The sequence below is a fragment of the Drosophila eugracilis genome, unplaced genomic scaffold, assembly GCF_018153835.1.
Source record: "Drosophila eugracilis isolate 14026-0451.02 unplaced genomic scaffold, ASM1815383v1 contig_1828, whole genome shotgun sequence".
Taxonomy (NCBI): Eukaryota; Metazoa; Arthropoda; class Insecta; order Diptera; family Drosophilidae; genus Drosophila; species Drosophila eugracilis.
Window position 1 is genome coordinate 436,022 of NW_024572675.1, and position 20,759 is coordinate 456,780.

At 41.3% G+C, this 20,759-nt stretch overlaps 1 protein-coding gene and 2 long non-coding RNA genes across 3 annotated transcripts; 2 read left to right on the forward strand and 1 right to left on the reverse strand.

Moving 5' to 3' along the window:
• The first annotated feature begins 6,297 nt into the window (after nucleotides 1–6,297).
• LOC108113423 lies at nucleotides 6,298–6,745 on the forward strand. The gene is made up of 2 exons (XR_001772707.2): nucleotides 6,298–6,579; nucleotides 6,662–6,745. It is a non-coding gene; the product is annotated as an uncharacterized LOC108113423 (long non-coding RNA).
• Nucleotides 6,746–9,423: 2,678 nt separating this feature from the next.
• LOC108113409 lies at nucleotides 9,424–10,261 on the forward strand. The gene is made up of 2 exons (XR_001772704.2): nucleotides 9,424–9,641; nucleotides 9,925–10,261. It is a non-coding gene; the product is annotated as an uncharacterized LOC108113409 (long non-coding RNA).
• Nucleotides 10,262–17,555: 7,294 nt separating this feature from the next.
• Nucleotides 17,556–20,510, reverse strand: LOC108113448 (Krueppel homolog 2). The gene is made up of 5 exons (XM_017224021.2): nucleotides 20,370–20,510; nucleotides 18,851–19,122; nucleotides 18,546–18,795; nucleotides 18,352–18,485; nucleotides 17,556–18,287 (listed from the first exon to the last, which is right to left on the reverse strand). Exons 2-5 carry the CDS (start codon nucleotides 19,075–19,077, stop codon nucleotides 18,062–18,064), a joined length of 837 nt encoding a protein of 278 aa, XP_017079510.1. The 5' UTR covers nucleotides 19,078–19,122; nucleotides 20,370–20,510; the 3' UTR covers nucleotides 17,556–18,061.
• Nucleotides 20,511–20,759: the final 249 nt, after the last annotated feature.

Genomic DNA, 20,759 nt, shown 5'->3' on the forward strand with positions numbered 1-20,759 from the left:
TCGCAGGTACAGGAGATACAGAAGTGGCAACCCCCATGACGTGTTTTCGCTTTTTCATCCATGTACATACAGATGTACGTATGTAAATGGCGCAGTCAGGAAACCTTCCCTTTCGTTCGGCACCTCCATCCCCCACCAACCCACTTGGCGTATTTTTTGCTGCTGCTACTGCAACAGTCACCACAAACAACATGCTTACTCATTGCAGAGAACAAAACCATGAGCGGAGGAGGTTGAGGGAGAGAGTCACAAAGAGAGCGTGAGACTTGGGAGAGGAGAGAACGAACCAACACGCGCATTGATTGCGATGCTGTCGAAAACTCATGCATGACCTCCTTACAGTAGCCTGTGTTGCTCGGCTAGCGAGACGAAACCCCATGCACGGCCTCCACGTGTAGTTCAAGTTCAAGACAACAACGAGAGCTATTGAGAGAGTGTGAGGTGAGTCGCCACACTACCCAACTCGGCATACGCACACACACACAATGTGAGTGCAGCCGAGCTCAGCCGCTGCTCTGCTTGCGTTGGCGCTGCAGCGGGCGCTGCAGTCAAACTGTGTCTATGGGTGCATGTGTGTTTGTGTGTGCTCTAGCCAATTTCGCATTGCATACTTATTGAAATTTAGCCCGATCTCTGTACATATACATACTAACATATAATTTATTGATACGTTGCGAAAGTGGTTAGATTGACAGATGTTCCTCAGAACAAGATCCTGAAATCCAAGACTTTGAACAGAATTCAAAAAGCGCCTTACAGAACTGCCCAATATACAATTCTGCTCGATAAAACGCTTCCACCAGCAACGAACGACGTCAGCAGAGCAACCTCAATCCAGCCCAGGGTTAACGAACTATGAAAAAGCTCGCAGTGATATTTTTCGAAAAATGTGGAGAAAAGAAATCCGAAAAAGTTGTACGCGTATGAGTGTATAAGTGTTCGAGGGCAAGAAGCCCCAAAAAACACTGCCTTTGGGGGCGGGGATCTGGATCCAGACGCGAATGGACGGTCGGAGCAGAGCGGCCAGATCAGCCACAGTCAACACACAACATTTTCTGAAAAGCCAAAAATAAATACAGTAAATAACTCAATGAGAAGGGACATTCAGAAGTTTACGGGCATGTTTGATGTTCTTTGTCCCCAAAAGCAGAAAATCGACACATTGAACGTACATACACACCTTACAGATCCGCTTCTTTTGTTCTTGAATCAAGAGGAAAGCGTTTTTACGAGACTTTATAAATAATCACCTACACTTGAGTGAACTTTTTGGGGATCTCGATATATTCGTAATTGCATTGTGGAAGTAAAACGAGTTAGCCGAGAGCTTCCGGATCATTTCGATTAGCACTGTGGCCAGCGATATCGAAGGGCCCATCCCGGGGGCGTGTTCTCAAACTGGTTAGGTTTCCGAATCCGATTTAGCCCCTCATTCGATTCCACCTTCACGATTGATTAATAAGAACGAAGATCTCAAAGAGAGTTGACTAAACACGATGAGTGCTTTGGAGATTCTATCGGCAGAAGGAGCCCAAATATGTATGCGCGTTTGAATTTTTTGGCAAAACACGTTAAACGGGTTGCTAGCCAGGAACCACAACCGATGAAGCAACTGCACACTGAAAGTTCAGTCCTATGGCTTTCAATCTTCCGCTCTTTTCGGGGGGATATCTGGTATCGGTTATCGAATATCGTTTATCGCACCAGCTCAGCAACAGAACAGTATAACCCGCATTGCAACCCATCGGAGGGAACAACAGGGCTGACGCCTTGAACTTGAATTTCGGAGCAGAGCGCCGGCTCAAGCACTGGCCTCAAACAACGCTTGGTACAGTGTGCCCTTGTATGCTGAACTGCAGTGAGGCCCGCGGAGCAGCTGACAGGAACGGAGCTCGACTGCTCGGAGTACAGCCAGCGGGCAGCGTCAAAAAGTCCTGTCCTTGAACTTGGCAAACACTGTATTTGCTGCTGTATTTTTCGCAGGCACAAGCACAAACATTCGTACAACTCGCTTTCAAATGCACACAGATGCAGCTGCAGTGTACGCTGAGGGCGCATTGTTCATGTATTACGTGTGAGTGTGAATACATGCATGTCGCAACAGTGTAATCTGGCCACAGTAATCAAGCGTGTTTATGAAGAGAATTGAATCATTACTTAACGTCAAATGTATTTGTATGACGATAATAGCGACAGAGTGAGAGTAAGAAGGCTAATTCCGCAGTTACTTAACTTCTACACTAAAAACTTACCAGAGATGAAAACCTTTCGCGATTTGTATGCTATTCCTGGTATCAGTTTAGGTGGATTTTAATTAGCATGCGCCATATTTTTATTCTTGTCATTGATAGAAAACAATAATCGTGGAAATATACGTCGCCATGTTTTTGGGTTGGAAGATTCTTATCATAGATTTATTGACGGTTTTCCAGATTCTTGAAGAATATTTAAGTACCCCTACAGTGGTTGAAAGCATTTATAAAAGGCTCGACAAAATACTGACCATAGAAAACTTTTCACAAGAACCAAAAAAGTGCGTAAGTATGCAAAAAACTCATATTATATACATACGTACAGACATATATATGTATATGCCCGGTTCGCATAACAGGCACTTAGAAACACAAAATAAGAAAGAGAATAAATAAGAACAATTTGTTAACCAAGGTCAACATTTTGTATTTATAAAAGTATCAAAAAAACAGTCATTGGGATGGCGAGAGGGGAGAGCTATGCAGGGGCACCAGTTCTTCATACATACATCAAAATTTATGTATGTACGTAACGTTGTACATATGCCGCGAGAGCTTTATAAACAAACGCGCGATAGCAGCAACAATTCGAAATAACTGCCAAAACGGCACCAATAACAAATTCACAAAAATATGGCGGACCGATGGGAGACGGGGCGATAAGGGAGGGGAGATATGGGGCTGATATACTTCTGCAGAGATACAGAATTTTTGGGCGCACACACAGATACTCGGGCTTTACGCATGTCTGCGAACCGGCTTTTCGCTTTATTCCTCATTTGCGTTAGAATTTTTTGGCAGTATGTATGTATGTGTGTATCCCCAAAGATACATAACATATACACGGACCCATACAAGCATGCAGAGAGCACCCAGAGTTGGCTACTCGCTGCCAAGGTGGCTCAACACACAGCTTAATGAGGTAGGCAAGGGGTCGGCATTAATCAGAATGAGATCGAATGTATCCCTCTTCCTGCCTCACGAGCTTGTCATGTGACTTGGTCTTGGTTGGTTTTGGGCAAAGACAAGTTGAGGAAAGTATAGCGAGTATATTGCCAAATAATGGCATATGTTCCCGGAGGAATCAGAGTGTCAAATGTCTGATAAGGTTTTCGCTTCGAATTCGCATTCTCGCTTTCCATGATATTTGATCGCAGTGTGGAAAAAACACTTGAAATCGTTGCTATGCGGAGTTCTAAAAATAAACGCCAGTTATAAATATCGGTTATTTGGTTTATGGTTAGAGCTGAGTTAAAAGTACTAAAAATACTGAGGAATCAATTGCAGAATAAAATCAGGTCCAAAGATCACAAGCACAAACAAAGGTCAGATTCCATGATATGATGATGATGCACTTCGATGCGACTATCGACCGAAAGTTACTATCACTGAATTTCATTTCCGTCCCCCAGCTTTTTATTGCGATAGGCCAAATCGGGGAGAACGGTCGGATACACCTTCGTACGTCGACCAAAGAAACATTGAACTATAATCTAAGCATGGGTCCATTCATAACGCAAATTGCGCTGCTCCCACCCACATAAGACGAGCATTTAAATGTCTCAGAAACTGATAAGAGATAAGTTCCAGCAGGTGGGTCGTGAATGAACGCAGCTACGACAACCCAAAAGCAAGACCAACCAATATTCGCGATAGCGATACCGATACCAGCATTAACTTATTGTGTTTTTCATTTAGCCTAATCGGTATTGTTGTTTTTGGGCCCCGCGACGACAACTTCCTGTGAGCATAAATACCTCCATATCATTTTCGAGAGATTAAGACTGAAGAGAATTCCGCGCAAGTTGCTGGCTAGTGATATTTTTGATTCGCTGGGGTTTGTTTACTTGTTCTTTCACCTGACGCTGGAACTTACCTTCGAACATAAACCTAGCCAACTATCTAGATACAAAGTTGAAGGCCCAAGGTTCCTCGGTAGGAATCTAACTGTGACTTTCGAGTTCCTTACCAATTTTATGGGGTTATTTTAACCGTTGCTTAATAAGTCAAATCAAACTGAAATGTAAGTGCTACTAAGCTGAAAAATTGGCTGGTCATGGTTAAGTGTGGAATGCTTCCATTCCATTTGGCTCATATTCCTCAAGTGGTGAATTCCGCTAATGAAAATGAAAAGTTTTTTCATGTATTGCGCACCTGTTGATCCGGATTCCCTTTCGAAGTTGGAAGGGGTGATCCTGTCAAGTGTTGAGACCACCAAAGTGACTCACCTTGGCGATGAATCACCAGTGCTTAGGAAACCCCTCTAGAATCTAATCATTATCAAAAATCGCGAATACCCAGAACGATTTCTATTGGCAAATGTCATGATGACTCAAAAGGTTGGATCTAAGGCTTATTTAGCCTTGAGTCATCGTCTATATAGAGAGGGGTGTTTTTGTGACCTTTTTTCTATTTCCCAAAAGATACTGCAGTGCGGTAATCGCCTAACTGGCCAGAATCATTGCTGGAAAAGAATGAATGCATCATGGGGCGTATGTGCGATTTTTATTGATTTCGTATTTATAGATCTGTTGTGATACTTTTTCGAAGCTTATCACTGACTTGCCATATTTTGTTGACGTAAATGGCGAGGAATTTTTAGAAGACTTTAATATGACGTATACGATATGTTGACCAGTCAAAAAACAATAATAGAAAAATAATATCAGATCTCCGGTATCTGCTTAATAAAAACCAAGTTGATGCGAAAATAATAGCTCAAACTAGCTTGAAATGCAGAAAACTCACCATAAATTTATTAAGAATTTCCGTAATATTTAGTTTTGAGTTCTCTTTGTCTGCGAATGGTAATCCAAATTGGGCTTTTAATGGCGATTGCAGAATGCTTTTTGTAAGTTCTATGGTAGTCGCGCGTCCAAACACGCTAATCGATCAGAGGCAAGTGTTTTCCGCCGAAACTTGTTCACTGCGTCGCATTCGAAGACCAATCCCGCACAGAACTCTTACCCGCGTCCGTAATCGCAACCGTAACCGTAATCTCAATCGCTGCGACAACTCGCTCTCACTTAGCGGTGACCAATTGCAAAATACACTGGGTACGGACCGTTAGAAGAGGAACACTTCTGTTCTCCGATTCGTTACTGCTGCACGGGTCTTGTTATTGTCGGCACTGGCTGAGAATCGCTGGGCAAGCGATCGGTCGTATACTCAATGTTGATGTTGATGTGGAGCATTCGGGGCGCTCGGCTCTTTTCGGCCGAGCCACTCGCTGGCAACCTTCGCGCTTTGATATTATAAAATTATTAGCTTCAAGTTTAGAATCGTGCTCCTCTCTTTCGCTCTCCTCGCCTCTGGAGCTTGGCGTTGTTGTTTTCCGATTTCCGTGAATATGTTCTAGTCACGAGTGAGTTCTCCAATGTGAGAGAGTGTGCGTGTGCGACTGCTGTTATTATCTGCTGGGCAACTAGCAATCGTTGTTGCTATCTTTGCGCACATTCACACGCCACTTTGAACAATATTGACCTAGGTTGCTATACATATGTTTGTTTTTGTCGTCCGTATAAGTGGCTTCACAGGTAATCGCACATTTGTATTACGTAGTACCGATTTAAGGTTCAGGCTAAGTCAAAACACTTGATTTGCTGCACTTCCTGAACTTCTGTTTTACTTAGGATTAGTTCACACAAATTGCACTTGCGATGGATACTACTTCTCTCTATAAGGCAATGGAGATCAATTTGAGTTATTGTGGCTATGTTCTTGGCGATTTGATGTGCAGCTGCTGAGCTTTAGTTTTCTAACACTACTCGAAGTCCAAGTTCCCGGGAACGTAACGTCCGTCCGCGTTGCCTGCACGTCAAGAAATACGAGAACCGAAATTTGCCGAGAACAAAGCTCGCAGCGGCAGCGGCAGAGGCAGAGGCAGCAGCAGTGGCAGCGTCGCCGACTGCGCAGCCGGCGCAGAACGAAAGTAGCTGTGTGTATATTAATGCGACGTACGCGTGTTGAGTGTGCCGGCAGATGTCGCAGCTGCCTCAAGCCCATACTCATACAAACGCAATAAAGGTGGTCCGCCCTCGCAGTTTTCGTATTTTCGCCATTGTTATTGCTGCCTCAGCCAGCGGCGACGTCGACTGCGACGGGCGCAGAACCGCTCAACTTACTCAATAAAATTTTTATTATGATATCTTCGCGCCCGAAAATGTCGAAAAATGTCGACGTTTCGCTGGCCATTGGATATAAATTGCCGGTGGGTTCGGCTTCCGTTCTTATCGCCGTAGAGCCGCTCACCGGATGACGTATTCGTCAGATTTGCTAAAAGAGAGTTCGGTCGAAGGAAGCCAGGAGTTGCCAGACACCAAGCAAGGTGAGCCGATTTGATTAGATCGAAAATGAAAAGCGAGTTACATATTTATTTAAAATTTGTCTTAATAATTCCATATTTCAAGATGAGCAAGCATGGTGTAAAAACATATGGAGTATGTTATAAAATAGATTTTAAATCGGATTGAAATATAATTTTCTTTTTCTTCGGCCCATTTGCATTTTTCATGTACATACATACATACATATGTGTATACTGTAAGTAAGTTCGTTATTGCAACGAGATTGTTGACCCCAGATTTCTTTTGTGAAGACGATAAGAGTGACAAAAATGGAAGCAAATATTGTTAAAATAATGGAGGGTAAACACACGACGCGCCGCAGAATTCGGGGAACCAAGAATTAAGAAATTTCAATGGGCGCAGAGAAAGAGACCGAAACGAAGAAAGCTGCGCCGAACGCATTTCCTGCGCTGCCGCTGTGCTGCATCTGCGTTACCGCCGCGGAGCTGTTAACTGGGGGAGCGGACGCACGAGTCAGGCTGTGCAATAAATTCAAGCTTCATCCCTTTGTCGAGAACGACCAGCACCAACAAAGCCGGCGAAACCTCGAGCCCAAACCCAGAAGGTCTGGCCACTTGCAAAAAGGGCAAGAGCGACGCGGGCTGCGCAGCCTGCACCGGCAGAACTGAAGAAAAAGTTCGCGTGGCGGTCGTGCACCAGTTTTCGACGCCATCGAGAGGACGTGCAACAGTTTTCGTCCATGCTGCACATGCAGGGTGGGCTGGGATGTTGAGGCGGTGTGAATTGGGAGAACGGGGATGATGGGAGCCATGGCTATGGGCATCCGCCTGCCTCCTCCCATTTAGCTGCTCCCACCTCGGCCGTAGCGCAGTCGCCAAGCACAGTGGGCGTGTCGCAGGCATAAGTTCCAAGAATTTGGAGCAGATGCTGCTCTGCTGGGTCTGAGACACTTTTTTCCACCTTTACGACGTTACGGGGTAAAAAATTTACCATTTCTTAGTAAAAAACATTGGGTTATAGCAAGCGTTTTAGTTTAATTATTTTTGCAAATGTTTAGTTTAAGAAATCGAATAATTATCTTAAAGACCTACTGAGAAATTCCTTCGCTATTTGTTCCATCTCTAACGGCAGGATACCCTGAAATGTCGGGGGCCGAGCAATCAAAAGTTAACAAATAAGTGTTAACAGCAACTAAAAGTTCTTGTTCTTCCTCCAAAACCCGATAAACAGCATTCGGTAAGATCACGACTTGTCTTTTCTGAATTTTGATTACACACAGAAAAGGAAAATATCTTGATGCAATCTATAGTAGCCCACTCGCTGGAAGCCCATTACACTTGCTGAGTGCGCAACAAGTTGGCGTGCCGTAGCTACCGCAACTTTGTAAACGCCCTATTATGCACATAGGCCCTTCCGCACAAGGTGCTGAGAACGCTTATCGCACCGGACTTGCATAACTCGGACGGAACTTGTGGAATATATCAGGCGTCCAACCACCGATTTGCACTTGTAACTGCAATCGTACATCTGAACGAGTGTGTTATAAAGAATGTGCATAATATAGTCATATAGTACCGACTATCCAATCTGATGTAATAAATTTGTTTACCGAGATGCAAAAACTGGACCTAGTGAGAGGATGCAGAGAGGCAGAGCAGCTACTTGGGAAATATATTGTGGCTAGTTGTCTTGGAAGGAAAACTATACTGTTGCCTGCTGATATACAAATGTATTGCATATATGTATGTTTGCGTTTCTCTGTATCCTCATTACATTTCTGTACTTTTTCATTATCAATGCCAAACGACGTAGAGGCTTTTCTGGACTTACCCTATGGAAATTGCAGCTTAGGGTTAGGGTATTTAAAGTTGAGCGCATATTATCAACACTTCACATTAAGGAGAATTGCTCGATTCCTATTAGTAATATTTAACTAAGAATACGTGCTCTTAGTTCAAGACTCCAGACTGCGATGCACATGTAAAAATGGCGAATAATCTTCTATTAGATTGTAAAAACAGTTTTATTTAAGAATTTGAGCGTAACCAAGTTAGTAAAATAAGTGCAAGTGTTTCTAAAAATGTGGTTTACCAGTGTTCTTGCTCAAGCTGATTTTCACTTGGCATTTACGTAAGGAGAAACCTTACTGCCCCTCCTGCTTTAAATTAATCACAAATTACGAAGTCGAACTAGGCGCGAAAAGTTAAAGTATTACAAAACAGCTTTAGCTATGTGGTTTGTTTTTGCGACTTGTTCGTACAGATTTTTATGTATGTTTGTATTTGCTGGCTGTTGAATTTGAGCAGCAGGCGCGATTAAATTATTGGCTATTGCTTGGAAATTACGACTTCATAAGACATTAAGTTGTCCGATAAAACGATAATGATGCCAACAATGTAGATCCACTGTTCTGTATATCGATCGATAACAGCCTTTACACATGTATGCACATACATTTATCGATATCAAACGGTACAAGGGGAGCAATGGCGACATTGACATTCTGCACGTAGACAGACTGCGTCAATAATAACTGCATTAAACGACAGAGCGCGCTCTCGTTCGCTGTCTCCCTGCACTTCCACTTCCATTTCCTATCTCACCCATCACGCTCTTTTGCCGCTCGCACATTCGGTTCATTGACCGCCAACACGTGCATCGCAAACTATTGCACATCCTCTTCCACTTGGGATGGCAAGCAACAGTCGAAAACCCAGGCATCGCCTCCCCCGCCCCTCGTTACACGTTGCATTTATCGCATGCACATGTCGCTGCGCTCTCTCCCTCGCTCTCTTCCACCATCTCTGTCGCTCAACTATAAAATGGCTATAGCTAGACGTCTCTTCCACAGTTGCAGTCTCGGTGTGGTGCCCGATTTCCCGTTGTTTGTTTTTCAGCTGCGCGTGGCTTACACATGTGTGAGTGCATCGCGCTCTCTCTTTTCCCCTGAGTGTGTGGGATCAACAAATTTGTTCCTATCTCAAGAAGCTTGTGTACAACCTTGAAGCAAAAATACATACGTACAGATGTACCAAGCAGAAACATTATACTACTATGAATTACATGCATACATGTGTACAAAGTATGTATATTAGTTGTCTAAAAGCGAATGCATTGCATACTTAGCTTTTACAAACCGTTTTACAATTTGCACATCAAAAAATTGACAAGTATTTGAAGCTTAAAAATTGACAAGTATTTGTAGCTTATACAGAAATTCGTTTTAGAAAAAGAGGAGAAGTTTTAGAAATTTGGGACGATCGTGCCTTCATTTAGGATTTACTAAGTTAAAATAATCAGCTATTTGAGATACTAATAAGCTAATAAATAATTTCAAACTAACTGCTTGTGCATCCTACAAATAGCCCGTATTTATAATAAAGAACGAATGGAGCACAAATCGGACCTATACAACCTTGACCACCCAGTAAAGCCAATTCTTGCCGGGCATTGACTCTGCCCTCAAGCTCCTAACGGTCGGTCACACCCACCATGTCGCCCGCTCAACCATCGCTTTCAACCAGCTTTAATAGCCCCACGCGCGCCCCAACAAACGTCAACGTCGCAGGTGAAAATCGCAGTACGTAGAAGGTAATGCACAACTGCAATATTTTGTATTATTTATGATGACACGATCTATTAGTGTCACGGGGAATACGAGAAATGTGAACATATTAAATATATTTTTTCATCGTTAGTTAATGTATTATTGTTTTCATTATTAGGAATGTAGAGACAAAGTAAGCGTACACAGAACTAAATACCACAATGGGAAATAACAGGAGGCAATAGTTCTTTTATTGGTCAGGCACCGTTAGCTGTCGAACTGATAAGGCTTTCGGTGGGCTAAAATTTAGTTACTGATATCACCTAGCCAGTTCCCCTGCTACGCTATGAATAGCTTGCATCAAAAGCCGTTAACTTATAGAAATGTCAACAGACATACTACAGACAGTTAACTGAAGAATACAAAATTAATATGTTAAATAATTCTAGTTAAAGTGTCGGATTTTATTTATAGATCGAATCTTATAAGCCCATTGCTTTACCGGATAGAGAACAAGAATCAGAAACGCCCTCTATAAGATACTCATTACTCAACGTTGTAAAGCAATTAGTTACATGAAATGTTAAATTAGGTTGGTACCGCAGGCTGTTCTTCATCAGCAAGAAATAGTACACCAACAATTAAATAATAGACGTGCATTACACGATAGGTTGATGCTTAATCCTAGCTCATATTGCGTTACAATTAACAAGACTACGGCTTTCGGACAGAGAGATTCGTCTGATTCGACGATAGCTACCGAATATATACATATGTAAATGTATGTACACTATTACCACATTACTTGATTACATTTCAACGAGTACAGTATACATTTTTCCTACCAGTAACACCTATAAAAATAACTCGCAATAAACTTTGTAAATACGTAAAAATGTGTAAAATTATTACAGCTTTTCTCGTAGTACACGCGATAAGAATATTTGTATTTGATTATGTATAAATAAATCGAAGTGAAATTAATCCATATAAAATAATACCTAACAATTTTTGTCTAAAACTCGCTATTTATTTACTCTTAAGATAAAAAGTTAGAACCGTATTTAGACAACTTTATTAGAAAAGCTCTTGGGCTTGTTATCAGGATAAAAAGATACAACTTTGCGAAGCAAAAAGTAGGAGAATTTTAAGAGAATGTGTCTATGTCCCTGTTCTTGTTTAAAAATATTTATGTACGTACTTTAGTGGATTAAAATATTCGTACCATCTTTTCAATCGTTGCATATCTCTCTTAACACTTTCAAGTTGCATTAAATTAGAGGTATAGAATTTTAAGTTGGCATTACTGTTCTAGATGGCCACCGATTTTACAGCTGTCAAGTGATTTATTCCCAGTTTGGTTTGGTCAATTCATCATAAATAGACTCACTCGAAAATAATGATTTATTGAAAGATATGATCATTCATTCATCGTTGTTTTTTTGAAAAGTTATACTTTTTCAACCCAAAATTTCCGTGAAGGTAAGCAGGTAATTAACAATATTTTTGATTTGAGAAAACATAAAATATGTACGAATTCTGTTGACGAATATAATTTTAAAGCCGACAGAGTGGGTATAAATGTGGACAGAATGGGTTTTTGTAATGTAATTATACCCGTTACTCGTATGGAAAAAGGTATACCCTTTTTTTCTAGATTCGTTGAAAAGTATGTAATAGATAGAAGGAAGCGTTTCCGACCGAAGTGTATATATTTTTGATCAGGATCAATAGCGAAGTCGATTGTCACATGTCCGTCCGTCCGTTTAGCATCCACTATTTTAGCATCCACGCCCACTCTAACGCCCACAAATTAAGAAAAACTAAAATAGCAGAGATATCAGGAGTTATTAGAGGTAGATAGTTGAAATGAAGTATGTATAATCCTGGGATGACAACACATCTTATGGTGTTACAACAATCTGTCCACACCCACTCTTACGCCTACCAAGCTCGAAATACGATTTTCGCGTTTTATAAGAAAATAGAATGTTCGGATTAAGCAGGTAGGTTTTTATGATGCTCCAAATGCGAAATGTTTTTTTCCCATCTAGCCACGCCCACCCTAACGCCCACAAAACCGTGTCGTGTACGTTTTTTGGAAATTCCAATCCAACTCGACATAAGTTTTCATCCGGCCACACCCACTCTAACGCCTAGAAAACGCGGAAAACTGCGGGATCCATAATATTATAGTGTACGAGGTGTGTTCAAAAAGTAAGGTGACTTTTCAAATTTCGCGGGCAACATATTTTCGATTATCGATTTTTTTGTTTTGTTATATTGGTACACTCTTCCCTAACATCTGTACCAAGTTTCAATGGAACATCCTCTTTGTTTGGTTGAGGCGTAGTTAAGTTATTTTGCGAGCTCGGCATTTTTGCTATCGAAAATATGGATCAAAGGATTTGCATCAAATTTTGTGTAAAAATAAAATTAAGTGCTCTGAAACACTTGAAATGTTGAAGTGGCATACAGTGAAACTGTTCTGAGTAAAAAAATGTACAAGTGGTACAAACTCTTCCAGATGGCCGGGAAGATGCCAATGACCAGCCTCGCTCTGAACGCCCAAGACGTCAACAACTGATGAAAACGTTCAAGCAGTGACGAAAATTGTTTTGGAAAATCGTCGAATCACTATCGAGAAGTTGCTGAAGATGTCGGTATATCGCTTGGCTCTGCCATGAAATTTTTCAAACGTTTTGGGTTGAGTCGTGTGTCGCGAAGTTTGTTCCGAAATTGCTGAATTTTGACCAAAAGAACCGTGCATGAGCATCGCTCAAGAGCTGTTGAATGACGTCAACGACGACCGATTTACTCAAGGGTCATAACTGGTGACGAATCATGGGTTATGGTTTGATATCGAACCAAAGCCCAATCGTCCCAATGGAAGAGCCCAGGCGAGCCAAGACCGAAAAAGACGCCAGTTCGATCAAATGTCAAAGTTTTGATCACTGTTTTCTTCGATTACCATGGCGTGGTGCATCGGAGTTCTTACCATATGGTCGTACGGTCAATAAACAGTAGTATCTGGAGTTATGCGCCGTTTGCGGAAGCAATACGAAAGAAACGTCAGAATTGTGGAAAACAATTCATGGCTTTTGATACGATAATGCCCCTGCTCACCATCTTTGCTTGTGAGAGTTTTTGGCCAAAACAACACCACAATAATGCCTCGCCACCATATTCACGGATTTGGCATGTGACTTTTCTTGTTCCCAAACTGAAGAGACCTATGAAAGGACGGAGATTTGCAACGATTGAAGAGATAAGACTGCATCGCTGCAAGAGCTCAAGGCTTACCAGTGCTTTGGGAGTGCTTTGAGGATTGGAAACCGTTGGCATAAGTGTATTGTATCTGAGGGGATTACTTGAAGGGGACAACATAAATATTGATAAATAAATTAATAGTTTTTCTTGAAAATACAAAGTCACCTTACTTTTTGAACACACCTCGTATGTCTTCGTTTGACCATGATTAACATATTTTTGTCAACATTATTTCAAATCGGAACATTATTTCGAAGATGAAGAAATATAGGTTATAAGGCTTCACATGTGCAGTGACGTCACCATCAGTTAGTAAACATGCTTTTTCTGACAATAGGTGGCGCTTTGGGAATTTTCACTAGCAAAATTAATATTTTAAAATTGTTTAAAACAATAACGGGTACCTAATAGTCGCGGCACTCGACTATAGCGTTTCTTCTTGACGTATTCTTTTGAGAAAAAGAAAGAGTAGTCGCGACAGTTTTTGTAGTTGCGATAATTTACTATAACAATGATTCTCCAGCCTTTCAATATTAATTTATTAATTTATGTTCAGAAAGAAGTTTTAAAAAACACTGTATTAGGCTGGATGAGCCAAAATCTATGCAGCGCAAATAGTGATTTATATATACTATTATGAAAAAGAATTAACGAATATCTTGTCGATGTAATACTACTACTAAATTCACAAAAACAAAAAACATTTTTATTAGAACTATTAAGAGGGCCAACTTAAGGAAATCCGATAAATATCAACAAACGGCTTGTTGAGTAGTTTTTAATATTGAGGATAAAATATAATATTACTTCGGTCTACTTCCTCTGTGTTCCCTGCCTGTGCTACGCCCTTTTTATCTTTCTTGGTTGAGAAATTTGAATTTGTGTCAAACGGCCCTAGCCTAAACGAGTTTCACCCTAGAGTACTGCAATAACTGCGAACCACCCACAATATAAAGATTTTCTTTCCCACTCCTGGGGGTTGGTTTCGGGTCTCGATGTTTTTCCTGCTGGTTCCCTGCAATGGGTTTTTGGATTGACAGCTTTGCTTTTTCTTGGGTCAACGACCCAGCACCTTGCAAATATTCCTTTCGTTTTCTTCAAACCAAAATTTCCCTTTGTGGGGTTGACTTTCCGTAAAGGATCAGGAGCGAGGGTGGTTTGGCCCACTGACATGCGCATGATTTTCTTTTCAAAGACGTGTGGCGACTTTCCCCACCTCCCAGTCCCAGTGCGGGTAGGGCTGGTAATTTTCCCTTCTAATGGAAAACGTTTTGACTCGCTCTCAACGGGAACTTTTGCCGGCCGGCGTTGTTCGGCTGCAGAGTGGTAAGCCATCTGCAAGGGCCTGTTAAACTCTTTTACCCAAGATCCACTTCCTCTTGCATAAAATCCAGAACTGAGGATCAGTGGCAACAAACACAGAATGCCCACAGATGTGCGCACAATAAAGCCCAGTAACGGGAATTGTCGAGCACCTCCCTCACTTTTCCTAAATAACCGAATAAGAAATTAAATAAAGCTCCATCACCGATCATCACACATAACTTAAATGTTTCCGAAGGAAAATTGGGGGTCGATGGGGGCCGAGTCGAAGTGGAAAGAAAAACTAGGTGTGGGGGTGAGGGAAGAGAGATGGAAGTTCCCCGAACAACTTGCGTAATACTATGGATACCGTTACTCAAGGGGTCACTGGCCACAGCCAAAAACCAAAAACAGAAAAAAACGAGCACTTGTACACACACACATGCGAGCCAACAGCCGGTTATGTCATGCTAAATGACTCAAATTGGAGGGAAATTCCTATTAGTGTGTTTCAAGCGATTTGAGTGAAAACTAAAATCGTGCCTTCCAATTGGAGGAAATTCCCTTTGAGTCAGTTTCAAGGAATTTGAGTGAACACCACTTGAAGGGAAACAGTAATATTTGAGCAAATAAATATTTTAGAGAGAAGTTGAAGTGATTGGAGTAAACGAGTGTATACATTTATTTTATATGCTTACAGTCTAAAGAATTGGTTTTGTTTAATTATTGTGGCTTTGTGTCAACAACTAACAGAAAAATACACGATTTTCCTTTGCTGCGGGTGGCAGAAATTGTCCATACATCAGCTGTTAGAGCTGCGCAAACTCCGAGCGACTACGCAACACAGTTGAGATTGCTTCGAGGGAAACTGTGCGTAGTTTTCTTTGGGACCAATTACAAAAGAGTCCGAGTGGGATAAGGGGAAATTTTTCGAATTGGAAAATGCTCAAATCGTGACCCATTTTCGTACAACATTTGGTGAAGAGTTCAAAGACCTCGAGTCTGTAAAAAAGGAAGGGGACGTGGATGTGGTGCGGACGGGAACGTTTATGGGAACGGGAAGGGGAGGCGGCCAACCCCAAAGACACGGTGCTTATTTTTCAGTTGTGCTTTCTGCGATTTGCTTTCTCTTTCGTATCTAATTTTATTTTTCCCATTTCCCATTAAACTCACAGCAAATGCAACGGCTTTTTGGGCGTTTCTTTGGGGGCTGACATGATGTCATTCTGGAAGTATGTTTCCTTGGTGGGGCGACGAGGGTGGAAACACAGGAGCACTCTGTTCCTTTCTTAAGTTCTATACGTGTCCCAGGCTGAGGATTTCTGGAGCTGAGTCTATAATGGGGGTTTCATTTCGGTCCCATGCCCAATAAAGAGTGGTGGACTTAAGTTAGATATATATAAATATATGTATAAGATATACATACATATATAAGATATATATATATATATAAGATATATATTTATATATAAGATATACATATAAATCGGGAAATACGGAGAGTACCAAATAAAGCATTTGATTTTAATAGAGAACCATGAGGCGGTCAAAGATGAAATGTAATTTTCACTACAAAGTTACTCCCGCTGCTTTGGATAATCGGAAGAAAAAACAAATCTTTGTCAGAGGTAAAGTTCAAGAGCCCCATGAAAACGTCAACACGCACACATTGCCATCGACACAGACACCACTCAGAGCCGTAAACTGGCTCACTAGCAGCGCAGTTGGATCGAATGTTTCCCTTGCCCCAGAGGAAAAACCCCTGCCCCACGGTTTTCCAAAGCACTGCGAACGAAAGTGAGAAGTAAGTCCACCTCCAACCAAGCTTCAGCGCCATCACCCTCATTTGGGCAAGTAGTTTTTGGCGCTGCGCAAGAAGTTCATTGAACTTTATATAAATTCGGAAGCAGCCCAAAACCACGCACACATCTCCCCCAAAAACTCCAAACAACCTCGCCCTCGCACCCTCCTGACATCTACAATCATAGCATTGGTTTCTGAATGGGTTTATAGTGCGGAGGTGGAATACAACAATGCCCAACAAGAAATACGTAGATCTTGTAAATATTATGGAGCTGATTCCTCGAATAGTTGTATACTAACTATACCTATTCTGCATCATGAAGGATTATTTAACGGATTGATTGGTAATACTAAAAAATTTAAGAATATAATCCCATATTCTTAATTTTTTTAGTATTACCAATATACCACCGTCGCTGCTCACACGTCAAATATGTTAAATAATAAGTACAAATATTAAAATACTATTTCGATTTTCGATAAGCATTCTTGCGTTACTCAAGATCATGGATCAAGGTATTTAATTATTCTAGTAGGTGCGATTATACTAGTGTATAGATTTTCGAACATAGATAAATCGTCGAGTGGCTCAACTTAAATGTTATTTTGTAAATTTTATTTCTGTTAACATGCTTTGCCAAAACCAACTATAGAGTAACTAAATTGATAACTTTTCGTCCATAGCAAATTTATCGTTTTGTTCGCATAAAATTTGGTGCCATCAACTTAAAATGTTGCATACTTTCAAGCTTTTAAAAAGTGTGAAAGGAGCTTTAATAGGGATGGAAAAGATTCCATTTAACTTAATTTCTAACTAAATACAAATCTAACCAGTTTTCAGAACTTTTAAAGAAATCAACGGAGGAAAAGGGTTCAAATTGAAATTGATATAGCTTCGAAGGAACACCTAAACACTAAAAAATAACATAAAATATAAATATGTCAAATGAATTGCAGAAGTACAGGGAAAAAGTTTAAAACTCTTAAATTAGCCATCAACTACACTTGTCAAGCATCCCATCGGCCCACAAAACTACACACAGTTTGCAACCTACAGCACAATAGAAATTAAGCTACCTTCATATACCATTTTATTTATTAAATTCTACTTTACTCTGTTTTGTTCTTAGTAGCTTTACACACTCATACAAAATATATGTGAATAAATAACAGCAATATCTGTCCATGTTTTGAGTTTGATCAGTTTTTATAACATAAATTAAAATTTTTATAAGAAAATGTAAATTATTTGTTTGGGATTAAACGGTTATAATACGCGCCTTGAATGTTGATCTTCAAAGGCGCACTTCGTGCGCGGCAACACAATATGTGAATAAAGCATAACGTATTTTGATACTAGAATAATACATATGTAGATAAATTTAAACTTAAATACCGAAACAATCCGGTGTGGTGTAACGAGCTTGCAAACTGTCTCGTTTAGAAAAGATGCAACAAATTTGGACTAAAAAACGGATGATTCCCAATCTCCTGTGTCAACTTCAATGTTTGTGAATTGGTATTTAAATAAGCTTATTCAGATGTCATTTGATTGTTGATTTTCATGAACACCGTGGCCCTTACTGTTGCGCTGGGGCCGGTTGCGGCTGCGGCGCTAGGCGGTTGACAAACCCTATGCCTCCGCGAATGATCTTGCCTACAGCAGGCGGTGAGCGGGCAGCCAGAGCCTCGAACGTTATGCGAAGCTCGGCGAAAGCAGTGCGCGGATAGGGATTACGGCGCGAGCTGTAGCGCATCACCAGATAGTGATAGTAAATTATGGGGGTCATCAGTCCAGCGTGGCTCCTAATATGTACAAAAAATTATCTATAAAGATCATTCTGAAAAAGTAAATATGGGTAATATTTACATGAAGATCAGCACAATGGCATAGGGCATGATGAAGATCTCGCAGAAAGCGGTGGCCTTCAGGATATTGGCCGCCTGGAACTCCACAATCGAGATAGCAAAACGGGCACCCCACCACGAGTTCTGGCCAATTAGCTGAAAGAACGTATATTTTTAGTTAGTGCCTAATTTAAGTTGTGAGCTTAATATCCTTACATCCAAAAGCTTGAGCGAGTAGCTGGAGGCGTGCAGAACTGAGTAGAGAAGCACAGGTATCAGAACCAGCAGCGAAGGGCGGATATTGAAGAATATCAGGGAGTACATCAAATAGTGACACGAGTCCTCGCCGAACAGGCGGGCCAGGAATTCCCTGCTGAAGGAGAACGCAGGCACCCTTTGATGCAAACGTAGGGCAGAGATGGCCGCATTGGCCAGCAGAACCTTGCTGAATGAGCTCTGCTGTGAACTGTTTAAAGGTAAGAAAATCAGAAAGGTTCAAAACTCACTTAACTTTTACTTACGTGAAGATGGGCAGAATGTAGCTGACAGTGAAGAAGATGACCACCAGGCGCAAAGCCCAAAGCGCAGAATCGATGCGGTTCGTTTGGAAATGCTGTAAGAGCTTCGCCGGTACGTTCTGTGATTGAAACTGCTGCGGTTGCTCCTGCTCCTGCTGTTGTGCGGATCCTTCTGAGTTGTTAGCCTCGGCGCCGTCAAAGTGCGGTGGCTGCTCGGTGGGTGTGCTCATGATGAAGTGTCTTCTTTTGTGCTCGTTTATCGTTCAAATTTCAGTCTGCAAAGCAGGTATGAAAAGGCAGAAATTCGTTATGAGGCTACTTTCAGCGCTATCGGCGGGAATGCGGCTGCTATCTTGGGCACAGTCAATGATAAGGGAACCCCAACCAAATAACCGCGACCTTATCGCGAATGCCTAAACCTGAAGAATACCCCGATCTATCCGCGATCTACAATTCCTTTGGTTATTCTCAGACTGTGACTGCTCTGCTTTTCAGAGCATCAGTGGCGCGCGCTTCAGGTCTTAATTGAAAGTTAAGGCCAACTATTAAACCACTCAAATGGAAAGTTGAGAGTGAACAAATTTAAAACGAGAATGACTGGCGGGCCGAGAAGACTTTTTAATGTTCGCCAAGATAAGTTGGCCATAGTTGAAGGCAGTGCTTCGCATAAGTCAACCGAAAAATAAAATAAAAAGCCACCGCTATTAACTTGCTGCTTTCATGCGGTTTATGATACCTGGCACACTTAAAGCAAAGATTTCAATAAGAAACTACTACATCACCGACGAGCAAGAAACACCACTCAATGTGCATGTGGTTACGAAATACGCGTCAAAATAATGAAACCCAAAAAGGCGGCCATTAGGTTGGGGGGAGGGGGTGGTTGGAGTTGGAACTGATATTAAGTAAACACAGCAGACAGCAGAGACTATCCAACGTGTACTTTCAAATTATTTAGGGAGTAATGGGGCTTGCACCGGACATTAATATCGATTTGGATATGTGGACCTTAGAGGACTGTGGAGGGTCCTTCGGCGGAACTAGGCCAGGAAACTTTAGTAGGTGGTCCAAACATTATTCGTGCACGGCGAGTCCAAAAGTCAACCTGCTGTAAAAGATGGGCCATTATGACGTCACAAGATACCTCGATCGGGTGGACATACATAGGTACACGTCAGAGATTTACAAATTAACGCTCGCAATTTGAGGCTGATTGACCTGGCTGAACTCTACAATAAACGTAATCGAAATCGCAGTGACAAGGCGCTCAAAGCGCAGGGCTATTATTCGGCGGGCTATGGGAATTTAAGGGTTTTTTGAATTGGATGCTTCCTCTTCCGGAAACGCAGAACTGCATAATTTTTTAGGAGCTCATTTTAATTTAATTTGGGCCGAAATTTTTCGAAGAAAGTTGATCCAGGTATCTATGTATGTTTGTAGTCTCTTTTCTATTATCATCACACCTTTACTGTCCTCCTGGAATGCTTTTCTTGTCCAAATTTAAGTGGCGCATACCACTTACCACTTAGCAGAATATTTGTCCAATCATCCAGTGTGATACGTCTCCAAATTAAGCCCAGTTTTTCATGTAAATTAATACGTATTGGTTTTGGTCGGTGTTCCGTGCGAACTAGAGATGGACATTCCCTGTCTGAGCCAGTTCGATAGACAGGAACTAGACCAGAGCCAGTGTAGCCATGGAAGTGTATCTGTTCTCGATCATTCGAAATGATAAGTTCCAAAAAGTTCCAATATGTAAGTAAGTGACAATAGGAAGAGATTAGTTTTCCTTTTTTTTTTATAAAACACAATAACCAAAATGTTCTAGAGTTTATGACAAATTTTAACTTACCTATTAATGCAGTAGAATTACCCATGAAATTATTTGTAAGAGGTATAAATAAAATATGCC

Coding starts and splice junctions, on each gene's coding strand:
- LOC108113448 (XM_017224021.2), bottom strand. CDS start 19,077: ATGAGCACACCCACCGAGCAGCCACCGCACTTTGACGGCGCCGAGGCT. Junction 18,796..18,850: donor TACATTCTGCCCATCTTCAC/GTAAGTAAAAGT, acceptor ACCTTTAAACAG/TTCACAGCAGAGCTCATTCA. Junction 18,288..18,351: donor GCCATTGTGCTGATCTTCAT/GTAAATATTACC, acceptor TGTACATATTAG/GAGCCACGCTGGACTGATGA.